Source organism: Trematomus bernacchii, unplaced genomic scaffold (genome assembly GCF_902827165.1).
Source record: "Trematomus bernacchii unplaced genomic scaffold, fTreBer1.1, whole genome shotgun sequence".
NCBI classification, from domain to species: Eukaryota; Metazoa; Chordata; class Actinopteri; order Perciformes; family Nototheniidae; genus Trematomus; species Trematomus bernacchii.
The window spans coordinates 7,790,648-7,817,032 of record NW_022987608.1 but is presented as its reverse complement, the minus strand read 5'-3'; the positions used below and the strand labels follow the sequence as shown (position 1 = coordinate 7,817,032).

The window sequence follows — 26,385 nt, the reverse complement described above, 5'->3', positions numbered from 1 at the left end:
AAATACATTTTCTGGAAAACTAAGTGTATCACAATAGTTTTTCATACGGCAAGAAAAAAAACTGGTTTAAAGAAAGATGTATGTCTCCCCCAAGAAAAAAAACTGCCACCATTTATTCACGCTGGCCAGCCATTGTTTGGATACTGGCTTTTATCTTAAAAAATATATAGTAATTTGAGTCCTACATTTACTTAAAGGGGCATTATTCTGCTTTTTGGGTTTTACCTTCTTTGAAATGTGTTATAACCAGGGGTGCACATAACTGGTACGCAGGTACGCATGCGCGGCAACAATCTGAAATGCGTACCGTCACTTGTGTCACAAAGCGCATTTGCGTACCGACGTACTTGTGAAGCTTTTCCAGAAGGCGGTTAGATCACCGGACGACAGAGTCGGTCTCCGTGAGCACAGACAGGGCTGCTGTTAACGTCGGTCTGTACAACGGAATTGTGCCAAAACTACGCCAACCGGCTGCGGAGGGAGACTCCCCCCCTTCACTGGAGAACTGCGCTAAAACAGCTGATCACAACGTTCATGTTCTGTGGTCACGAAGTACTCCACTAGCCCCCCCCCCCCCCCGTCGACTTTCCTGAAGTACTCCACTTGGACTTCTTTGTTTACTTCTGTAACATAGTGACATCACTTTGTAACACTTGCCCTACACATTGTACGTGATAGGCTAAGGGGCGGGACTCTTAGCAGTTGACCAATCCCAACAGAGCCTGCCAGCTAACCAATCAGAGCAGACTGGGCTCTGGTTTCAGACAGAGGGTGAAAAGAGGTGCTGCAGCACAGGCAGTATGAGGAAAATAAAGAGCTTGTTGAACATTAGAACATGTTGAGAAGTCACGGAGGCAGAACATACAAATATGAACCTTAAAATGAGCATAATATGTCCTCTTTAATTTACTAAGAAATATATGTCAATACACCAAAGTGTAAAGCCTCCCACTAAATGCTACAGACACACAGATCTGTCAACCAGTTGAAATCTTTGTAGTAGGGACTCTTTCAGCATGGCAGCCTGTTTGAGTTTGATTTCATCTGCAAGAAATTAAAGAGAATGCAGCTGTGCAAATTAAAACATTCAAAGAGTGCTGATTGGGCCTCATGGTGCCGAGGGGCTCCGGCGGGGTTATGCACTGTGTTTGAATGTGTGCATAGGGGACGCCTAACCCTGGTCATATTAATTAAGAGGGATGCTGGTCTCCACCACAGCCGCCCTTGTAGCCCATAATCCATTGCTTCTTCGCAAATCAGCTGAGCTGTCAGAATGTAATTGTTGGCAAACAACAAGCAGCCCCACATCATTGAACAAAAGCCAATGCACCTTGGTTTAATGTACTTCGCTTCCTCCTGGTTTTCAATACTGATTGTTTTTTTTTTTAATGTTAATACAACTGTTAATGGAATAAGAGTCGACAGTCTCAAACTTTTTTTTGCACAAAGCTTTAAAATCTAACCAGAACAAATAAGCAAATCAGCAGAATAGACAGACGCATCCAATTACTGTGTGCCAGCCATAATAATGGCTGTAAACATTTAGAACTACATCATTAACGCGTCCAAAATAACAACAAACAGATGGATTCTCATTTCAGGCTCAACTTTTCCTCCTTTTGTTTCCGAGCAATGAAACTCAGCGGATGAACTTGATCCTCAGGGTGACTCGTCTACACTAAAATAATCACGGCCTAATTGGCTCGCTTAACTTCACAACAGTTACAATGTAAACCAAACAAGGCATCCGTGTAGACTTTTTTTCCCTTTGTTGTACGTGTTTGGAATATTTTCCATTGCCTGCTTTAGAAAAACAACAACTCCTAATTACAGCATTCTTGGGTTGAGCTCTGGCCGAGGCATTAATAATACATCTGGCGCATTAGACTTTCTGAAGTGTCCTTCTTACGGCTCTTTATTGCATTTATTCACTATTTAGACACTGGTTGACCACTGCAGGAGGACGGTTCACTTTTATTGTTAAAGAGAGTTAAGAGTTGCATCAGGTCGTGGTGGAGAGTATTAAAGCGAGGCTGATGGAAAACTCCTGAAGCAATGCAATTACAACAATTAAATCCTGCCTGAATGCACCGTGAGGGGAAGAAGGGGGCTTGGGGGGAAGGAAACACAGAGGAAGAGCAAACTGACACAGAGCAGCACAACAATAGAAAACAACAACAACGAAGCCTCTTGTGATTCTATCTGCTAGTTTGCTTAATCATATACAATGTGATTTGTCTGGAATTTCTTTTTTTAAATAATTCCCTTTACAATACAACCGGGCTGAGTATAGGATGTTTCACACACACACACACACACACACACACACACACACACACACACACACACACACACACACACACACACACACACACACACACACACACACACACACACACACACACACACACACACACACACACACACACACACACACACACACACACACACACACACACACACACACACACACACACACACACACACACACACACACACACACACACACACACACACACACACACACACACACACACACACACACACACACACACACACACACACACACACACACACACTTGCAGCAGAGTTTAAAAAAAGGATCTCTAATGAGAAGAGGAAGAGGCGATGTTGGAGCACATTTAGATATGTACCTTCATCTTAGAGTCAGGGGCTGTTTTAATTTGTAAGCAAAGGCAGCACACCAGCAATGAGATTTTAATTGATACACATAAATAATTCCTTGTGTACATTCGCACTTGAGTCAGATTCGCTGTTTATTTGACGATTGAAATTAGTCATTATCGGGCTCCGTGTTGATGCTGAAGATTTTATTTATTAATATAGCTCCCGCTTAATATCCTCTGATCCGCTCCCAATTAATTATGTCAAAATCCACATCAAAACTAGAACTTACACGCATATTGAGCTCTGCCTCGCTTTCATTCCTCTGCTAGCCAAGCGCTGCTGTGACAATAACAACAAATGAGGAATGAAAGGGAAAGAGAGCACTTTTTCTTTGTTCCTCAAATGAAGATAATGAGGGCTGTCTCTCCCTGTGACGGAGTCTGACTGCTGAGATGAAAGTCGCCGCAGGTTGGGTTTGTTTTCCAGCTGTTGGAGGAATGGCCTAACATTCTATAATTGTGCAGCTTTACTTAACTCCAAATTGTTTGTCACAGGAAGGAAGAGATTGCACTGTGAGTGAGCCAAAAGGCTTTGTGGCTAGTGATGCAAAACACATCTTCCCACACTCATCACTTGTTGTTAGGTAACAAACCCCAACAATCCTGACAGATTGCAAGAGGAAGAGGTGACAACAACATCAACCGCATCTTCACTTGTGTGCAAATGTGAGCAAGGAGTCTATTTGCTCCCCTCTTGAGGTGCATTCACTGCATAACGTGATTTAGCTCTTTGCTTCAAGTTTCAGATTTGTATTGTGTGTCTCTGCTGTGACATGTTTCCATGCTTTAATGTTCAAAAAGCTCTTTATTTTTCTCATACTACCTGTGCTGCAGACCCTCTTTTTGCCCTCTGACTGAAACCAGAGCCTAGTCAGCTGTGATTGGCATCTCTGTTGCGGTTTGTCAACAGCCTAGAGATGTCCCGCCCCTCAGCTTATTATGTACAGTGTGTTGGAGTGCTAGCCAAAAGAAACGTGAGTGTTACGCAGTGATGTCACGATGTTACGGAGGTAGAAAAAGGACTCCAATGGAGGCGAGGCAGGAAGGGTGGGAGTGTGTTGTAGAGAAACTTTGGGATTTTAGCCTTTGCAGACCATTTACATGTACACAACAGGGTTCATACACTTTTTCACCAATGATTTTCAATGACTTTTCCATGACTTCTCCATGACCTTTACCTAATTTTCCATGACCAAAACAATTACTCTTTCTCAGCGGTACCACATGGAACAGGAAAATAAGGTCTGCATATGAAACATGTTGTGCCTATCTAAAACAAATCAAATAGTAGGCTTACTAGCTTCTACACGCTAAAGCAACTCAAATCTCTCACCAGCAAAATACCTCAACAGTTAAATGCCATTTTACATTTCATTACTATACGATACAGTATTTATTATCATTATAGTATTACTATTTTGGCGATTAGATAAAATATAAATTATATTTGATGCAACTTTAGTTACATTTCCATGACTTTTCCAAAACTTTGGGAAAAATATTGTTTTCCATAACTTTTCCAGGGCCTGGAATTAGCATTTTGAATTTCCATGACTTTTCCAGGTTTTTAATGACCGTAAGAACCCTGACACAAACCTATATTACACACTACAGGAAAGGGGAAATCCCAAATAGCATAATATGGCCCCTTTAAGTTTTCAGGTAAGGTTCAAGGCTTTTAATGGCCATACGTACATAGCTACAGTGTAGTTATGACGACGAAAATCTTAGGTCACAGGCTCCACCAACAGTGCAACACAATAAAAACTGAAAAAATAGTGCAAGAAAAAAATGAAAAGTTTTGTTTCTATAGCTACGTTTGCTTCTAGCTTGCGGCACTTCATACAGCTGTCATCTGATTGGTTGCTTGTCAAAATGTCAGCGGTAAAACAGGTCAAAGTTGAAATAATTTGAACGTCAATAGTAGCTCCCTCCATAGAAACACAATGGCAATGTCAGCACGAAGCCGTTTTACCGTTTGTCATTTGAATGCAGCTTTGAAGCATGAATCTGAAGATAATTTCCCCTTGAAATACAGAAAATGTATCACGAAGGCAGCAGCATGATCAGAAGAAAAAGAAACCTACTTGAAAGCTGCTGAAACTCTGGGTTGTCTGGACTTGTGTTGGCAGTCAGGTCCTGTAGGAAGTGTTTATACCTGTTAGAAAAATAGAAAACAAACAAGGTCACTGTACGCTCAACATCTACACATATCACTGGAAAAAGTGACGTGCTCGTGTATATGGATGAAGGAGAATAAATGTAGTGCTTTAAAAAAATCTCCAGGAAAAACACACGGGCTGATTTAAACTCCTGAGTGATACAGATGGAGAGAGCAGGTTTTGCTTTGCGGAAGTGTTGATGCTGACAACATCTGACAGAAACAGCTGTAACACATCTGCAGTGGATTTACTTGAGCCATCTTCAGACACATTGCTTCGAAGAAAACTAAAGTAACACAACAGATTTTTTTTGCATCTGAAGTAACAGTTTAAGCTTCCTTAGAAATCTTTATCCTTTTAACCAGGATGATGTGACCTTGAAGTGCATTGACAATCGCCATTGATTTCCACTGTGTCTGTCTGCCTGTGCAGCACCTCTCTCTGTGCAGTCTGGGCTTGTTTGAGAGACATAGTGGTGCCACTGAGAGAGGCTATTAGTGATACTGAAAGACTGTACACCACTGCTACTGGTCCATGTGGTGGCATGAGTGGGGTGAGATGTGTTGGAGAGTGTGATATGGACTGTGTGTAGAGAATATAACAAGACAATGACCATTTTTTAAGCTGCACTAGGACATTTTCTTGCTTGACTGAATGCTTATGATTTCACTGCTTAGTCATTTTGTCTGTAACTCAGCCGATTTCTTAGTTTTAGGATAATCAACTTCCCAGGACAAGTACTTACTCAACACCATTATTTCAATTTCATTAGGTCATAAAAGTTTAAATGAGATGAATCCAGAGTTGTCCCTTCATTTGATTGAGCCTAATCGGACGTGACACTGCTGTGATGCAGCAGCTATGAGGCATGGTTTTAGGAAAAAGCAAAGGAGCATGCTTTCGGCCCAATGATGTGCAAGATTGACAGAAGAGCCAGGGAGCATCTCAGGCCATTTTGGCTTTATGTGCCACCAAGCAAGGAATGAATGGAGTCGCCTCCACTGTGTATTAGGGATGGGAATTTGAAAGCAAATGTATATTCGAATATTCGACCCCCCAAAAAACGGTTAACCGATTAACCGAAATGTACATATCCTATAAAAAAAAAAAAAATGTGGGAAATTGTTTTCCAAAAAAAAAAAAGAATAATAATAATTTTGAAAAATAAATACATGTTCAAATAAGTATAGAAACCAAGTCGAATTTGTCAAATTGATTGAACTGGTGACCACAGTTTGAACAGTTGACAGTTATAGGCCTACAGCTTTCATGCTTAAAACATAACTTGGTTTTTAAATGAAAGAGGGATCATACACGAACAACATAACGGGTTAGGGTAACGTAACCCTATTACAACAGAGATCAACAACCTATAACAGGGCCTATGCACAGAATGCAGCTATTCAATACTCATTCTTGTTTAAGAATATGAGCATGTCTACTCAGGGGAGAGGCGGGTGCGGAGGCGATTCACATTCAGGCCAGCTGTAGAGAAGACCCTCTCAGCTGGAATTTGGGCATAAGATGAGGTTTGAGTCTGCGTGATCTGCGTGTAGGGAGGGGCAGCAGCCATATCATTAGCTAGAACTAGCTAGATCTGATGGATTTGGACATAAACGCGAGTGAAGTATAACCGGACGCGAGAGAGAGAGATCAGCACCTGCAGCTCTGCCCGTTGTGAGGGACTGGTGAGCGGAGCAAAACACACCTTTAGACATTTAGCTATGGCACTGTCGTATACATTGAATTATTCCATTTGATAATATGTAATCAACTTAGGCACCCCTGCCAAAAAAACAAAAACAAATTATAATAAAAATATTCATAACTCATATTCGAATACCTGAATAATTTCGAATATTTGATTAATCGTTCCCATCCCTACTGTGTATCCTTTAAACATCAATGCTCCAGACCAATAGATACAAGAAGTGGTTGGTCAGAAACCCAACCCGACTTTAAAAAAAACCTCTACAGAAGCCAGTTTTCTAAATCTGCCTGTCCATAGACCAAGATATCTGTGGTTCAACCCTTGCAACAGGACCTGCCCTGAGAGGAAGACTGAAGTGGTGTTTAACATCACTAAAACAGCAGGAGACGATTCAATTCAGAAACAGACAACCGAAGCGAGGAGAAAGAGAAACACAGCGCACCGAAAAATACCTCCAAATCAAACGTTTGGCAACACTTGTTGATGGGATGCGCAGTACTAGTAGAGAGAACCAAATATGTGAAGCACTTTTTTGTTAATGTATGATTTGCTGCATATAAGGAATAAAACAAAAATCCTCTGTCGTACCATATTGAAGTATCATTATTTTGCATCGTGTTGAATCACATCGTATCGCCCCGTATCGCATAATGTTGAATCAAATTGTATCGAACTGTATCGCAACAGGGGTGAATCGTATCGTATCGCATCGCCTGGTGTTTCAAAGGTATCGTTAATGTATCGTATCGTTGGCAACGTATCGAGATGCGCATCGGCATCGGCCTCAGTGATGGAGATGCACATCCCTAGCGGCCAGACAAAGATCAAGGAGGAAATTCATATCCGACACCTGAGATGACAAAGTCGCTATTCTCCCCACCTTTTCGCGAGGCAGAGGTTTCATATCTTGCTCCTGTGTTAACTAACCCAGTAGCTCCTTGAAAACTGAGAAACACCATCCACTCAAGATAGCCTTGGGGTATCACTAACAACTTGAACTGAAACTAACCTGGTCAGGTGTGTTTGTGAAGCATTACCAATCATTTCTAGAGCGGAAGTACAGAACAGCAGGTTAGCAGAGCGGTGGGTATGTGGGAGGTGGAGGGCATGTAGTCGATTACTCATTGGAAGGGAAACGAAAGCCAAACAAGATCCAATTAAGCCTCCTCCAATTAAGAGACGCTTAAAGAGAGAAATAATTTCACTCCTTTCCCTTCTTGTCTCCTCTTGTACTAACAAATACATTACAGGCATTATTAGCGATGGATGCCCTCGTTCCTATTAAGGAGTGGAGACGAAAATCTAATTAAAGCAACAAAAAGGGAACACTCTAATGAGCATTATCACGGCACATTTCAAATAATGTAAACGGAACTCTCTCGTTTAGCTGCCCTGTCCCGCTCATTAGCAGCAAAGCAAAGAGAAGATAATGAGACAATAGCGTAATCTGAACCATATTTATGACAGTTCAGATATTCTAATGAAGAATGCAGCTTTAGAGAAGCATGCGCTGGCGGAGGGATGTGTTTGCGGCTGCTAATTCCTTTATAATATGCAGATGATATGCAAAGGCTTTTCTCTCACTCTCTCCTGGCACACATGTCAGGTCATTTGGGCATTTGCACACACGTCAGTAAAGGAAAAGAGACGGAGGAAATATCTGTCTAATTATTTTTACTTCCCGTACATGCATTAAGGATTCAAATGTGTAATTAAGAGACAAGATGCGCTGGCAGGCTTCTGCATGGGTTACTGAACATGGCATGGGCTTGTGGGTAATTACTCAACTTTAATAGCTTAAAAGGAAAGGAATGCACATCCGTGGTAAATGCAGGAGACTAGAGATACTCCACTGTCCAAAATTGAGCAATTAAAATGTAATATGAAGTGATTGTTGAGAGCATCTTATCTTTCACTGTAAGGGAATTTACTCAAAGAGAAAAGGATGTAGACATTAGGAAACACTTTTCAGTCAAACTTCAGAAGGACAAGAGCTTTTATTACCGATTGCTGCTGCATAAGACAACCTAAATCGGTGAGAAAATTAGAGTCGGGCAGTTTTAAGTTAATACGGGAAATAATTAGGGCTGCCTCATGAACTTTGATGATTACTATCATCAGTAAAGAATCCTGTCAGTCGAGGCATCAGACTTGTTTTTCTTCACTTTATCATTAGTCGCTTTTGAGAGAAATTTAGCAAAATGTCCCTTCCACAATATGCCTCCCACCCTTTTCTTACACTGAACCAACGCAGCAGGACTACTTTTTACAAACAGTCTTGACTAAAATCTGGTTTCTGGTAAGTGGGCTGAGTGATATTCTCTGTTGGGAAATGTTCAGCACTCGTAAAGCCTTTTTTTTAAAGGCTCAAACCTATGATTCAGTGTCATCCTTTTGAAATCAGTCTTTCAATAGTGCTTTATGGACAAAGGAAGCATCTTTGAACACAGTATCTACTTCGTATATAATCTACTTTAAGTGTATTTAGTGTAAGTCAGGGTTCATACACTTTTTCCCCAATGACTTTTCCATGAACTTTGCCTAATTTTCCATGACCAAAGAAATTACTCTTTCTCAGCGGTACCACTGAAAATGGTTTATTTTAACATGGAACAGGAAAATAAGGTCTGCATATGAAACATATTGTGCCTATCCAAAACAAATCAAATAGGCTTACTAGCTTCTACAGGCTAACCCCTAGATTCCACCGGGTCCGTCTGCGCCGCGGTTTTGGTCCGGCCTCCTCCGGCGTCATACCCTACCAGGCGCGTTTCAGAAGCATTTCAGAAGCGAAGCGTCTTGCCTGCCGGCTCGCAGTTTTTGTTGATTTGGGCATATTTCCTGGACAGGCTACTTTGTACAGACAAAGTTAATAATAACTGTAATATTCCAGTTATAAACGACATGAATCAAAGACGTGTTGCTGTATTTTAGTGGTAAAAAAATGCATTCATCATCATAATTATTCTATATATATATAATTTACACAGTGCCTGTAAACCGGAGGAGAACGCTGGCATTTCTCCTCCTACTTGAAAGACTACGGAGGGATAGGGTCTGCAAAATTAGTTTGTGTGTGTGTATATATATATATATATATGCTATATATGCTCTGAACGTTCCACTTCCTGCCTGCCCGACCTTACGTTACGGCTGCGCCGCGTCAAAAATAGGATTCGTCCTAATTTTAGAGGAGCCCTGCACCGAGCCGCTTCTGGGACGCTTCTGAGCCGTAACGCGCCGCATGTGGTGGAATAGCACCCATTGACTAGAGTGGCCGCGATCGCCGCGAGCACCGCGGCGCAGCCGTAACGCGCCCGTAACGCGCCCGTAACGCGCCGCAGACGGACCCGGTGGAATCTAGGGGTAAAGCAACTCAAATCTTTCACCGGCAAAATACCACGTCAGTTAAATGCCATTTTACGTTTCATCATTACTATACGATACAGTATTTATTATCGTTATAGTATTACTATTTCTGCGATTAGATCAAATATAAATTATATTTGATGCAACTTTAGTTACATTTCCATGACTTTTCCGAAACTTTGGGAAACATATTGTTTTCCATAACTTTTCCAGGGCCTGGAATTAGCATTTTGAATTTCCATGACTTTTCCAGGTTTTTAATGACCGTAAGAACCCAGGTAAGTATGCTGCTTTCACATGACAGGTAATTAAAGGTACCAAAACGAACTGGTATACTTGACATGTTTTAACTTAAAACAGAGTTGGCAGACAAAACAATTATTCGATTAATTAATTGCATTTCAACTTTCAAACACTGGAACAATTTGACATGTTTTTATTTTTAGTTTATATTTCTTTGATTCGGGAAAGTAGCATGGAACAAAGTTGGTGAGACTGATGCCTATGAGGTAAAGTTGATCTGTTCTCCGCTTGTCATCATAACTTTATAAGAGCCAACGTTTATATATTTCATTTAAATTTGTTCTAAGTAGTTCAATATTCGGACAAAAAAATAATAGTGTACCAGACTGATTGTGATAGAGCATGTCAAACCCAGGGGTTTTTCTAGAAAAATATAGTATGAGGACGCTAATGTCACTTCCGGACAAAATTACGGCCCCGCCCACTTCCCGGTAAAGAAAATGCATAGAGCGCAGCGGAAAATTATAGTTTTGGTATGAGGGCGCACGCCGGAAGAAAGAGGGCGCAGCCCTGATAATCCCAATATTAAACCTTATCTTGAGCTATGAAATACTGTTTCTACATTCAGGGTGATTTAAATCAATGGATGATTCACAACAGAACAATGTGTCACACCATAATTGAGACACTGCTTCTTTGCAAGCCTCACTTCAAACTTGGCAATGAACTACTGGGTGAATTAACAGACAAAGTAACGCAAATGATTGAAAAGGAAACACAACCTGAAGATGAACCATTGAGAGGAACTACTCAAGAAAAAAACTCCATGCTATATTCAGAATTCTTTCAAAAGAAATTAATCAATGTTCTGACCTTGTGTAGGAGAACCTCATTGTGTTCAGCTGTTTGGAGGGGATGGAACTACCCGAGCACATAAAGTAGTCCATTTTAAATCCCATCTTGACAATTGAAAGACAAAATCAAGCATGGCCAGCGCAGCTCCACACAACGCTCGGCAAGTATGACAATGACCCCGAGACCTTTACATAGAGCCTACTCACTCTCTACAGTGAGACGACCATTGGGCCGTTCCCTTGTTATACTAAATGGTGCTCAGCTTAGAGCAAATACATCCCAAGGCCTCCAAGTGCTGCCATCTTTATGAGAGCTGCATCTCTATTATCGACACAACACGGCCAACACAGGCGTTAAGGGCTGCTATTCACCGCAACAATCAACTCGAGACCCCATCGCTGTCATAATTGTGATCTCAGCGGGGAGGAGGCCGATCACTGCTCCAGCCGGCTCTAGTGAATGCCACTTAATAAAGGCAATGATTTTATTCCTCCCCCAGCAGCAACATAAGTATCCACACTCTGGGCTCCTGCTCGCCATCCATCATCCTTGAATGGCGATAAGTGACAACAATTTCCTGCTATTCCCGTCCACGGAGCCGGAGCAAGGTGAGGCGCCAGACGCAGATGATTATCTAGCCTTGCCACTTAAAATCATCCGACAATTAGACACTTCCCTCGAGTCTCCTGAGTTTCACCGAGAACGACAGACAAATCAATGATGATGATGGGTAGTGCAGGGAGGAAAAGGCGGAGGGAGAGCAGGAGAGAATGAGGCCGACTGATTATGTGTCAGAGTCAAATACAACAGTGGTCAGCATACTCATTGGAGAGTACTGTCATTTCCCCTATTGGTTTTATAACAAGCAAACAGGCCTCCCACACTGGTAGAGAAAATATTGAAAGATATTTTCAAATGCATTAAGACTTGAATATAGCAGACGTAGGGCTGTCACAAAATGTGATAATCATGGCCAAAATACATAGGATAACAATATTATCGCGATGGGGCCGACACCGTACAAATTTAAGTACACTTCAAATTGTGCTACAGGTGATTTTTGTTAAAGGGACATTATGAGTCCTGTATATACCAGCTAAGGAAAATACTCATACATAGGTAATCTTTGGTTATTTTCCTTTGAAATATAATATTGTTGACAATATAGTTCCTTTATTGTTTCTTTCAAATTGTACTGTCCTATATTTTAAAATCGATTTTAATTCAAAATCTTTGACTTACTTATCCCCAATGGAGATTAATTTTCCCTTGGGGATTAATTAAAGGGTCATCTTTTTCTTCTTCATTTGTGTGTAGTATAGAGGGGGCTAAAACTGTGTTTCATTGCATAAACTCTGTCAGTGATGGAGAAAATGTCTCAGAATTGTCTCAGAATACTCGACTGATTTAAATGTGGCATAGTGGCCATCACGCTGATGGCAAATCATTTGTATATCATCAGCATGGACAGTTTCATTCATCAGGATACACATCACTGTGTCTAAAATTGATGTGCACCAAGGCTCCAGAAAAAACACATTTTTATCACATGTGCTTCCAGGATCAGCACATTGTAGCGACCAGGAAGTCTAATTCTGGCATCTCTGATCCTATCACTGTTACAGAGACACATTCATTGCCAAATAAGTTGCTCTATTTCCAGTTGCAGCCCTTCACAACTAACAGTGGTCTGATGAAATTACCCAAAAAGGAACAGTGGAGTTGATCAAGTTAAAATACCAGCCTGCAGTTTTAGTTGACCAATGATTTGACAACACACCTGAAGTGTACAACTACATAAAATCCCTTCTGATAAGGGTTTACAGAAAAACAGAGAACATTTTATAAGGACTGGAAACAAGCATTCGACAGTCCCTCATTCTCCCAGAAGCGTGGGAGCAGTGAGAAAAGGAATGGACAGTGATTGATTGTCGGGGAGAAAGTAAACATAAATTAAATACACAGCTAAGTGTCCAGTTGTTAAAGTGAAGGGGGATCTCAGAGAAAACGTCCCTCTTGCATGATGTAACATTTAGAGTGCTCAACTGTACATCTGTCGACATGTGAACACGAGAAGAGCCTAATTAAGATACAAACAAGCAGCTTGACAATCCATTGTCAGATATCCGCTGCATTGGTACGCACGTTTCAGCCCATTTCTCCCCGTTCCACTAATTAACAAGCAAAATCAAGACCGCATGAAATTACAGCCAACGGAAACTTATGCTTAACAAAAGAGATTTTTGACAGTTTGTAAACAGTTGGAGTACTTAAATGGCTACTACATCAAATAATAATAATTGCGTCTGTCACAAAGACTATAGATTGTGCGGTGCGGCGGGTGACTAGTGATAGGAAAACAAGTAACAGAAGTCAAGCATGGAATCTGTGACCCATCTCCTCTGTGCTCTCCACGGTGGAACAACAACACGATAACTCCTCCGCAAACACTTAAATGGTGTTTAAGTAAAACAAAGAGATATTTTATATCACTTCAGCATCAATTACAATGAGATAATTGAAAACGTGCTGTAAACATTTCCCTTTAGCTATATTAAAGTTCACAAGTTCTTACACTGTAAGAGATCAAGTTGTTGATTTAAAAGACATTACACCATGGGAACACTGATGAATATGATGTTATATTCATGTATCATAACATAGGAGGCTAGGATAGAATTCGCACGCACTTTGTTTTATATTATATTTTATATATTGTTTCATCGACTCAGTTGTCTTAATCCGAGGGGAATTTCTTGTTGATTGTTTTTAACTTGTGATGTGTCATTATGTAAAGCACTTTGAGCTGCATGTGTTGTCTGAAAAGTGCTATATAAATAAAGCTTTATTATTATACTTATTTCTTATACTGACGTGTGTGCGTGTGCGTGTGTGTGTGTGTGTGTAGCGACATCAGTCATGTTGAAGTGGTTGATAACATGAATCTTTAAAGAGGCCCTATCGTGATTTTTGAGGTTTTCCCTTTCCCGTGTGTTGTATAGGTTTTAGTGCATGTAAATGGTCTGCAAAGGCTAAAATCCCAAAGTTCACATTTCTCTCCCACACACTCATTGGACTACTTCATTCGGGTCGTCTAATTCAAAGAAAAAAACAAAAATCTTACTGATCAATCCTCAGAACCGGAAGTTGAAGTAACTCCTCCAGTGTTTGGTTTTTGAACTCTTCTCGGGCTTCCTGCAGTTTCTTAAAGCGTCTGAAGGCCTTGTTTTTCTTCAGCTGGATCTAAAACAAAAAAAAGTTGTGAAGTTATTCTCCGATAGGTACAAAGTAATGACATTTTCTAGGGATTTCTTGAGCTGTTCCATATTTTGGGATTAGATGGAAACACATTTCTGATTAGCACATATCACTAAAACCACCTATCCAAGAGAAATCACATCTAAACAAGGCTTAAAGGTCACCTATTATGCAAAATCCACTTTTTCATGTCTTTTATACATCAACATGTGTCCCCTCTGTGTAAAGAGATTCTGAAAGTTTCAGGAAAAAAGATTAGCTAACTTTTTGTCCATTTATATAAAAACCTGTCTGAAATGAACTGATCAGATTTTGGCCACTTTATGATGTCATAACGATTTTTTGGCTTGTGTAACCATTAGCCCATCACCAACCAAGGTAACCCCCCCCTACCTTATCCCCTGAATCTCCTCCTAGAGCACCATTGTGTTCTTTTTAACCAAATACCAAAACCAATGCATGATCTGTTTGGTATTTCGAGCAAAACACTTCACAGACATGTTTGTATATATCTGAGACCTATAATATATTGATGACAAACGGTATAATAGGGGACCTTTAAAATAACATTTTTAAGACTGCACTTCATGTAACTACACCTTTTTCATGAGCATTTAATCAGAAACACAGCATCCCATCTGTACTTTCTGCATGTTTTTGGCTCACAGCATCTGCATGCAGCTTGTTGACGAGTAATGTCACATGTCACAGCCAGTGACGACCCCTGCATCTCATGTCACTTTCTGGATGCGTTCTCTCCCTGACAAGACCCCACAATCGTCTCGTTGTCACTCAATATTCTAGATTTCCAGCTGAGGAATGAGGAGGTGAAGGGAGGCTGTGGGCATTATTAAATATGCATTTATACATCATGTCAGCACGAGTGTATGTCAACATTTGCACGACAAAAGCCTTATCTTGTCATCCCCGTAAATCATCAAAATAAACATGGCTGCTGAATTTAAATAGACCTGAGGATAGCTAATTCATAACTCGGGAAACATCAGTGTATGCCACTTGACTTTAGATGCCATCTGTGGTACGCAGACAGGTGAAGAAGAAGAAGAAGAAGATACACTTTATTGGTGTGTAGGTAGAGTGATGTGGACAATGTGAGAGGAATCCCTTATCAGGTTGAGGAGGTGTAGTAGTGACAGAGGGAAGTCAGGGTGTAAATCTATTTGGATTTAGTGTTGAAGGTTTCCAACTTCGAGTATAAAAACAAATGTTACAGCACTGGATTAGACACACACAGCATCAATCACATTAGATTTCTTTAGCCCATTATTTTATTACAGGCCTAACATGGTCAGACTGATGTGGGTCATAGATTAATCTTCTTAAGACACTGAGTGGTTTCTACTAGAAGCTTGCTCATTGGTCACCTGAGTAAACGAGCACACCTGTCACTACAACACGCTTCCCTGTTCAGTCAATCACAATGGATGTCGATCTGCAGCAGGATCAATGCAAACTTACAGGGCTTGGTACGTAATCGATGCAATTAGTCAACGTTCCGCTGACACATCATGTCTCATAATTAAGACAATATTATCTTTTCAGCTTTGATGCGAAGCTACTGTAGCAAGACGTCAGCATGGCTAATCCACAAACAAAGCAGAAAGTTGTACTGTACCAGGATTGATTTTATGGAAAGCTGTGTTGAAATGTGCTGGGGTAAAGTTTAAAGGAATATTACAACAGTTTGGGAAATATGCTTGTTTTTCTTCTGAGATTAAGATGTGTGACATCAATCAATCGTGTCTTGTGAAAAGTATGTAGATCGAGTCAGGACGTGCTAGCATAAGAACTGGAAGCACGGGAAACTTTGTATGGAGTTTAAAAGTACACCTACTGACACCTTGTAAGCTCACTGACAATCAATTCAGCAGGCGTTACATGCGGAAACGATTTCTCGACAAACAATAAATGCATCCGCCCATTACTTCTAAAGTAAAGTCCATAAAGACTAAAGTTACTACACCCATAAGTTGTTCGCCAAGAAATAGTTCCAGCATGCGATTTCTAGTAAAACTATTTAGAGTTCATAATAGAACCATATAACCAATTTATTTGGAAAGTAGATTGCAAACTAGTTCAGCAATGCTATACATGAAAGTGTTGCCATTGCATCAGCTATGGAGTTGATAGTCAGCAACAAAGAATCAAGTGAACGCTGTGAATTTGAAATATTAACTACGAATCATTGGTCAGTATGCCAACAGAGATAAATCTAATCGAATGTAATGTGTGAGAGAGCAGTGTGTTTACATGTGGAAGTACTGTGTTCCTACCGTGAGCGCTTTTCTGGCTTTGTAGATGTTGTCCGCATACGTGTTGTAGTGGGAAAGGTGGGGACAGAATTGCTCAAAACCGCGGCCAAAGTAGCTGTTCTCCAAATGGACCAGCAGAGATCTGAAAAAAATAAATAAAAGTTTACACATAATCAAATAGAAAATCTGTTGAACGACTCCAAAAAATTGAAATATAAACAGCTGAGATTTGTATTATAAATCAATATTTGTTTTAAGTGCTTCTGGAGATAAAAGGTTTACATCAGCTATTAAAGCATCTGGAAACATAGCATCTACTTCATAAAGGAACCACAAGTCCTATAGTTTATTTTACCGAAAGTGTTGTCAGCATTGGTCAGAAACATTAGATTTCTTTACTCCTCAAAGTCCAGTAGGATTAAATAAAAAAACTTCATACATTTGTACAACATGCTGACCATGGCATGCAAACAGGCAGCCCTCATTACTGAATCAGAAAACATGCCTATTTTAACCCAGGACATGGCAGAGGTAAGTATCTCAATATGTGCGGCATATTTTTGTGCATCACAGATCTTTGCCGCGTTAATTTTCAAAGTGCCCCCCAGTGAGCACTTAGCCTGCAGTCAAACCGCATTGGACTTTGAGTTAGTGCACATTACTGTCTGACAATGCACTGCTGCTCCGCATCAGTGGGAAAAAGGGAGCTCAAATAAGGCAAGATCACATCTGAGGCGTCGTTTTCGGCGAAGACACACTTGTTTAGAAAGAGTGCGGAGGTTGAGCAAAGTTCAGAGGATTGCTTCCCCGGGAAGTTTAGCGGGCGAGGCTCCGCGGTTTTCATTTGAAGGCCTCTCCCTGTGGGTGTCGTATTTACTCGGGACCAAGACGGTGGGTCTACCTTCAGGGCCACTTTGTAGTGAGAACACGCCACGCTGAACTCAGGAACAAAACAACTGGATCAAGGCGGAGGCATGGCAGTCGTTCAGCCTTGTCAGTCCCATTACAGTAACACGGACGCAATTGGTTGGGGGTGTTGACACTTGTGAAGGAGCTTGTTATCCAAACTTAGAGGAAGTACCACACACACAAACACACATACACACACACACACAATCCTACCCTCTAATGATGTTCCCAGAGACTTCTATTCGTACATGCAGAAAGAAGGAGCACTTTGCCGTTGAAGTTGATTTAAATAGATTTTAATGAAGTTGTGCGCCAAGGTAGCCTCTGTTCATAATCAGGAGATGCAGGAGCAGCCGAGAGAGTTCTAACGAGGGCAAAGGGCGGCAAAAACTGTGTTTCCGTTTTTTTTTCTCCCTCTCACTGCCAGAGGCTATTATGATAAATATGAAATTATGGATTACATTTTTTATGCTTTTTTTCCGCAGCAATTAAATTGTCTGGCCATCAGCAGCAGGACGGAGATAGCATTAGCATTCTACGCGTGTCGCTTTAATCCACATTAATTCCGAGCGGTGGCGACATCTGGGGCGGATGCAACCTCGACCAAACAATTCAGGACAAGGCGCCTTGGTTTGGGGGACGTCTTCAACAGGGGAATACTAATTGTTAGGACACAGTGTCACATAAACGGCTACTTAATGAAATAACGGTTGCTATGTGTCACTGAGAAGAAACAAAGCAGTATAAAAGCGTTTTGTTGCTTCGCTTTAAATGTAAGATGAGATTCTTGAGACATATTGACTCATGTCACTCTTATGTCGTCTCAACACGACCCTATTTTCATTGTGACCCCCCCTCCTCCCCTTTTCACATCTATTGCCGATTGTTTTTCCTCCTTACTGGATCCACTGACAGCTATTTCAAGTAGCTTACTTCTATTTGTCCTGTTAGCAGCTGGGGATAATTGGATTGCTCTCCATAAACAGTCAGAAGCAGAATGAATGGCGTGGCATATCAAGATATTCACAGCTCCTTTTCTTATGAAACTCAACAAAGCTTAATGAAGGCAGAATTCATTACTACGATTCCCACCACACGCCAAATGGAGTTAAGTAAATAAAGAGAGGAACATCAGATGAATACACCTCCACTGTGCGCACACTGACACACTTGTGTTACTATCAGAGAACCATTAGGCTGTGCAGGGCTGACGCTCTCACTCTGCCATTCGAGTGGTTTCTTGCTGCTGAGGATCAACAGCTCATCTGAGGAATCAGTGCCCAGCTGCTAAAATCATCTTGCGAATATATTTCTCTCATGGAGACGTCGATTCCCTTCACATCCGCAATATATTTCCCATTCAGCTGGAGTTTAAAGTGAGCTCTATCATAATGTGACCTGCTTGTTAAGCTTTGTTGGTGCACTGATTCTGATAACATTTCTTAGGGTTTTGATTTGTTTTACAACAGAATTAAGTTGTAAGAGAGTAGGTAATCGTAGCTGTATTATGTTTTATTTGTCTTTCCTGTACCATCCAACGTAAAATAAAAATATTTTACATCCAACAGGGCTTTGATTACTGGGTTTATGTGTTTAAACCAAACTCATTTTGTTGTCACACAAGCCATAAAAAAAGGTTGAAGTTAAACGGCATTTGAAACACGAGCGGTTAAAGGTGGGGTAGGTAAGTTTGAGAAACCGGCTCGAGATACACTTTTTGTTATATTCCATGGAATGCTCTTAACATCCCGATAGCAATGAATATTTTAAGTGCTTTGACAAAAAATCCATAAAAAAAATGTCATCTGTGGAAGCCGTAATACTGTAAAAAGCACGACCAATCATTTTAGCTGGCCCGGCTAAAATAACTGGATGGCCTACCTGCCTGTCAGCCTTCCATCTGTGCACAAACTTATCTCGTGCCCTCATTGGTCATGTGCACGTTCGTGTGTGTTGGAGGAGGGGCTCTGGAAGGAAGTGGCAGATTTTCTCCGGTTGTGTATTTTCAAATTCTAGCGCACTCGAGCCGGTTTCTCAAACTTACCAACCCCACCTTTAAACAAGAATTATTCGGAACAAATAAAATATTCAAATAAGAAACTGTTAAAACAATATACAAATTGTTTCCAACCAGACATATGTACAATACTGTTTTGGCACATTTGGGTACGCACAAGAATATATGTTGGTAGCAGGGCTGCACAATTTGGAAGAAATACGATTATTTTTGACTGATATTGCAATTGCAATATGATCCAAAATATTGGAAATCAGTTTTACATCATTATTCTCATTCTCATTGATATGATAAGGTGTGATTCTCTTCAGGAGGATCTATACCAAACATAGATTTCTGTGGAAGTCTGCAGTAAACATCTTGTAGGTCGGGATGTCTCTGCAGCACCACAAGGTTATTATTTAAAAAATAATATGAACACAAATATTACGCCTACTGTGATTAGAATATTGCACTAACCCATTTTGTGATAAAATGTCAATGAATTGTGTTGCCTAGTTGTACGGTTTGATTCCCAGCCCTTCGTTTTAAAGAGACAGTGCGCTTCCTGGCTGACACGATAGCAACATGCTACTTGGATACTGTTTATTGCATTAAGACTTACAGTATGTTATACTTGACGTGTCATGTTTTGACAGAGGATTGAGGAAGTCCCCCACATCCATCCATCTTTGATAGCTAATTATCACCAAGGTTATTATCCCTGGCTCTACCGTACATATATTCAATGTATACTAAATGTCACAGTGAAGAAAGTGGAAGAATATGGGAAAATCCATAATCAATCACTGAGCAGTGGTAAATCAGTCTAGCACTAACACACTGTCTCTCCATGGACCGCTTTTTAAATGGGTGCTTGCCATTATGTTTCAACCATTGATTCAATAAGGGGCTCATAATGAAGATGTATGGGAACTGCAGAACCATTTATCCAATACATCAGACTGTGTAATTTATGCTTCAATCTTCATTGTAGCACTCTCAACAAGAAAGCCTGTCAGTCTGCAGAGGATGGGAGCCTGAGGGAACGGCACCGCTCATTATTTAGTCTGGAAATGGAACTCCCAATCAAAGGTATCCCAACCACTCGCTCCACTGTTTGTTAAACTGTGTATTCTGATAGGGAATTGCATGTTTGTCAGTTAAGCTGTTCTCAGACAATAGAAAGCAAATACGATGGGTTCCTCAAATTTGGAGGCCGACTGACCGTAATTGTGAAGCCTGGTACCAGCAGCAGTCAATAGGGGTGATTATTAAAGGGGCCCTTTTATGCTTTTAGGGGTATTCAACTTCCTGTAATGTGTTGTGCTTTTGTGCATGTAAATGGTCTGCAAAGGCTAAATCCCAAAGTGCCATCTGGAGGGAGTTTCTCCAATAAATGGTGTGTATCTATTCGTAAAATGCCTCAGAATCTTTTTTGGGAGATGGCAAGACTAAAATCCAACAAACACATTTACTAACTTCAAACATAAACCTTTTATTTATATATCCAAGTCTTTCAAGTGTTCTTGGAGATTTCTTTTTTACTGCACCTTGAGAGAAAGATCAATGTAAATTATGTGAGGTCATTTTAACAATTCAAACATTAGACTTTATACATATTTTGATATAAAAAGGACCTTTTTCTTGTTGGGAATCATTTAAGTAAGCCTCGGGTGACATCATTCACAAATGAACCGCTTTGAAGTCTGTATGAATTTTAAGGTGGTGCCTTTATGTGATTGGAGTGTAGACAAGAGGCAAATGTGTTTAAGACCAGTCTAAGAGTTTGATAGATGGTACTGAAATTGTTACATTTAAGTTTTCCTTTCAATCAACCTTCAGTATTGAAAGACAGCAGTTCCAGCTTCCAGCAGTCTCTTTGTGTTTTCCAGTATTATTTCTCCAAAAATAACTTCAAAGTGAAGAGATGGGCTTCTCTCAGCTCTGTCTCCTTGCTCTCTAAGAAGTTCATAAGCAAATCAGGTAGGCAACGAGAAGCCATGAACTGCCTATAAGAACAATAATGCTCTTCACTTGTGATACCACCTGGAGTGATTATACCTGATATGCATTTAATGCATCCACCGGGGAAAGAGAACATCTCAGCGCTGCAACACAATATCATTGACTCCTACTAATGGCGAAGATAAGGAATATGCTTTGGTAAACTAAGAGCTTATCTAGATGGCGTTTCTTAAGAAAGAATTGCTAATCCTCGTGCCAATATCCCACAGATATTGTGTAAATTATTCAGAGGATACTTACTGGTTTACAGAATGAATGGCTTTAATTGAACTGAAGATGCTTTCTCTAATGTCCTGCCTCAGGGTTCCTTTGGCCTTCAAGATCTCCACAAAGAACTGTGGAAAAAAACAAGAGAGCAGAGATACAATTATGTTATTTATCTGAGTGGATATGCCTTTGATTTTTTTTTTAATGAGGTGCAGACATCTCACTCTCCAAACTAAGCAAACAGATGAACAAAACACATACTAACTTAGAGGTTGGTTTGCCTTAAAGCTAAACCCATTATATGTTACCATTACACGGGACTCATCTGCATGGCTCATATGAAGCACAGTACAGAGGGATGTTGTTGTACATTAAGGCTCACAATACAGTGACAGCTGTGCCGGTCTCAAGTCATTTGAAGTGAAAATGGGATTAGCAAATTGAATGTGCATTAGGCCTAAAATGACTCCTAATTGGAGTGAACGGGTGGAGGGTGATTAATTGTGTAGAAATGAGGTCGCAGTGGTGGGAGGGGAAGTCTGTTCTCTCCACAGGGAGGACCACTTCCACCAATGCTACCTTTACTCTGTTAATGTGTTGTACAGAAAGTGCACTTCCACGTGTTTAATGTTGCGGTGGCCTCTGAGAATGTTAAGACATTTGTTTTTGTCTTTATTCGCTGTATATACTTTACTGTATATTTTCAGTGTGGAAAAAATATTTGGGTTGGTATACCCTAATTATGGAAATACATATTTTCGTTTAGCGAGAGTGCTCAGGGCAGTACAAATGACATATATTCAAATGTAAAAACTATTTATTAAAGGTAGGGTAGGTAAGTTTGAGAAACCGGCTCGAGATACACTTTTTGTTATATTCCATGGAATGCTCTTAACATCCCGATAGCAATGAATATCTTAATCTTTGACAAAAAAATCCATAAAAAAATGTAATCTGTGGAAGCCGTAATACTGTAAAAAGCACGACCAATCATTTTAGCCGGCCCGGCTAAAGTAACTGTATGGCCTACCTGCCTGTCAGCCTTCCATCTGTGCACAAACTTATCGTGCCCTCATTGGTCATGTGCGCGTTCGTGTGTGTTGGAGGAGGGGCTCTATAAGGAAGTGGCAGATTTTCTCCGGTTGTGTATTTTCAAATTCTAGCGATCTCGAGCCGGTTTCTCAAACTTACCTACCCTACCTTTAAATAGTCCTTTGTAACTAATCCATATTTTTTCCAATTTCCTCTTTAATTCTTGGGTTGTACCGTGCGTCATTATTGGTAGTTGCTTTGGATAAAAGTAAATAATGGTAATGTATTCATTTATATATTTCATCTTGCATGGAAAAACCTCCCTATCCTCAAACCCTGCTTAGTCTGCTGCCAACACATTCCTGCCCGCGATAAGGGGCAGAAAATAGTTGGATAAAAGTAAGATAATAGGTAATTTGGCTAAACTGGCCAAATTTTAGAAGAGGTAAACCTTGGTCAGATGTAACAGCAGTCGTAGCATGCTAATATATTTCTACATTTTACAAAAGAAGGAGTCATAGATTCATAGTAAGACTGCAGTGAGGGGATTCCTTTTATGATGCTTTGTCTGCCTCCATGACAACATGTCCAAAAGAGTGTTGATGCAGATGTTACTTCACAAAGATTTGATCTCAGACTTCCTAAACTCAACTAGGTACCTTTTTGTAGCCATCATAAATGTGATTTGTTTATCTTATAACATAGAAGGTAATGGAAATATCATGTGGAAGAGGACAGGAGATCTAAGGGAGGGACAGAAAAGGAAAAAGAAGAGAGGATCCAAGGAGAGAAGAGGTCAGGCAAATAGCTTACAAACTCAGGAAGGAATTGGACCTAATCATTTATAAATCAAACTTAAATAAACCCATCATTGCTAAACGAGATGTTGGGTTTCTGTCACTGATACTTTAGATCAGGTGGCTCTGAGGGATCAGTACGTACGGTGGTGACCAGCTCCAGCTGCTGGCAGTAGCGTTGTTCCGTCTGCACCAACTCTTTGGCTGTTCGGCTGCGTTTGCGCTCCCAGCGGTCCCTCTGCTCCTGGATATCTGTTCCCCCGGGGGGGCCGACTGGACCAGGGGAGAAACTCATGGTGGTAGTGACGAGGAGGACACTGTAAAGACAGAGACACATTGATTTTCTCACAAGTAGTCAGTTTACAGGTGATAGCCAATCGGTTTAGAGACTGCATTTCGGCCAATGTGTTCCCCTTCCTCTGCCCGCTGATACCTGCAGTCAAACAAAGCACGCTCTAACATGATTGGTCAATACTATTTGGACTAAACAAACTACAAGTAGAGCGCTTTTAATACCAAAAAGATGTCCCTTCATATAGATACAAGAACAGGGGAGAGTAACAGTTCAAAATGAAAACCTTTTGTTATTTAATAAAATCCACACCCTAACCAGCAGGTAACTTATAGATATGATCATTTGGACATTGAAACAGTCTTTCTCTTTTCCTATTTGATGCTGTTTGACACTGCACACTAGTTGACTAAGCCAAACAATGTATGCCCTGCTTTACAAAAATAACTCACGTTAACATCATTAACATAGAAAAAACGGATGACTTGATAAAACATAGACATAAATGTTCATTTTAACCAGCTGTGGTAACCCCCCCCAGCCGACTTACAGCAGTGTAGAAGCAGTGTAGAAGCTTCTACCCCCCCATCCCCCATCCCCCCCTCATTAGTGTCATCTCCTCTGTATTAGCAGAGCGAGGAGTGGGCAGAGAGCAGAGCTTTAACAGCAATTAACCCCTGTTCTGTCCCAGAGGAGGATACACTGTAAACAAGAGGGCCTGATCAATGCTACCCAGGGTGCACCTCTCCCACGGGGAGACACTCACATGGTGAGCCTCGCTGTGACTGGAGGACGAGCGAAACTACAGAACCATCCAACAACACGTCTCTCCAGTTAACTATGAAGCTGTAGCCAGAGTCCAGAACTGCAAACGCCTCAGTGTAGAAATCATGTCCTCACTGTGACTCCATAGACTGACACAAGGACACTCAGCAGACACATCCTTATAAATGTGCATTTCAGCATTAAGAGCTTGTTAATAGTAATGCAGCACTGTATATAGTGTGATATGTGTTATATATTGATATACAATGTGCACATTTTTACTTTAACTTCTTATGTTTATGTGTTTATTATTATGTTTTATTTTCTTTGCTTTTGAATGTTTCTAATGTGTTCTATGCTCTTAAAGGTGGGTTAGGTAATTTTGGAGAAACCAGCTCGAGTGCGCTAGAATAACTTCTTATGTTTATATACATATTTTGTATCTACTTTATGTTATCTTATTGGACATTTTACTGTAGCTTCTTTGTTAATATAAACAAAATTCATTGCAGCTTTTAGCTACAACTTCTTATGTTTACAATATGAATATTTGTATTCCCATTTTTTTTTCTTTTATCTCGCATTTTATTACGGTATTAAAATGGATCAACTGTTTCTTTTTTTTCACTTTAAAATCCAGCACTGTCCCAGTGTCCCAAAATGTCCCAATTCCCCCCCCCCAGGATAAATAAAGTATCCTGTTCTGGTTGATTTCAATGAATTCTCTTTTGATTGTTATTTTATTTCGCACTGGTAAGACATCTTATACACTTTCTATTTTAACTTTTGTTGTTGTTGTGTTTTTGTAATTAACCTTGCTTAGATTAGGGATTTTTTTGGACAACTGTGGATCAATGTAATTGTTTTTCCCTTCAAAGTTTAATTAAATCTAGCCAATAGACTTCACTCTGACATTCAGGTGAGAAGATCAACATGTTTTAAATGGATTATATGCGTTGTGTTGTCTTTTGTCGTAGCCTTTTTTTAATAACATTACTTCCGGAAAATCACCCCACAAATAAAATAGGCTACTTAAACAAACACTAGAAAGTTATTCTACTACCACTTGTTGCCAGTTATTGCATCTTTAAAAGAGGAATATACGGCTTGAAACATGCAAAGTAAAAAGATACAACACATTTGTTTCCTTTTTTGCAACGTCGATATCACTTTTTGACGAAAGTATGTTATCGCTTGAATCTGGGAAGAAGCATTATGAGCAACCAATGTATCACGTAAAACAAAACAATAACGTTATTTGTTACACTGAGGCTGCTTCGTGTTAGGAACAAACTGCTGTATATAACATTAAATGTCTTTACATGGTTTATATTATATACCGTATGTTAAAAAGTACGGCCTTACCTTGAGGTAACGTCTCCACTTTCAACCAGGGCGCTCTTTTTGGTTCGAGCTTCTCTTTTCCGGGTTGCGATGTTGACGTGAGCTCTGATTGGCTGCTCCACATCGGGACAATGACAGGAAATACCTCCCAGCAGCTCCACTCTGAACTTCCTTTCCTTTTTTTATTCAAGACAAATATGAACTTCACACCAGGAGAACACGGCCATTCTACCGAATTGATGCAAAGTCAGGTTGGAATAGTTTTGAAATTGTGTATGTTTTTTTCCCAAAACTTTGTCCATATACATTTTGTACCATATCTAAATTACACATATCTAGTAAAAGAACCGTACATTTTTATATCGTATTTTCAGACTGTATTGGAATGTTCTTCCTCTACCAAGAATTGTCACTACCGAAACATAGTAGGCTACATACACTGTAGTAAAAAAGTATT

The 26,385-nt window shown here is 40.3% G+C and overlaps 1 protein-coding gene across 4 annotated transcripts in view; it reads right to left on the bottom strand.

Moving 5' to 3' along the window:
• arhgef39 (Rho guanine nucleotide exchange factor (GEF) 39) overlaps positions 1-26,058 on the bottom strand; it is a 45,397-nt gene extending 19,339 nt beyond the window's left edge. For all 4 annotated transcript variants that reach the window (XR_004555950.1, XR_004555948.1, XR_004555949.1 and 1 more), the window contains exons 1-6: positions 25,950-26,058; positions 23,673-23,844; positions 21,732-21,826; positions 16,580-16,700; positions 14,152-14,270; positions 4,775-4,845 (exon numbers count right to left, since the gene is read on the bottom strand). Coding sequence is in view for 1 of the 4 variants with exons in the window: in XM_034131211.1 (XP_033987102.1) it covers positions 4,775-4,845; positions 14,152-14,270; positions 16,580-16,700; positions 21,732-21,826; positions 23,673-23,822 (556 nt within the window). In the remaining 3 variants the exon portion in view is untranslated. The remainder of the gene's footprint in view (positions 1-4,774; positions 4,846-14,151; positions 14,271-16,579; positions 16,701-21,731; positions 21,827-23,672; positions 23,845-25,949) is intronic.
• Positions 26,059-26,385: the final 327 nt, after the last annotated feature.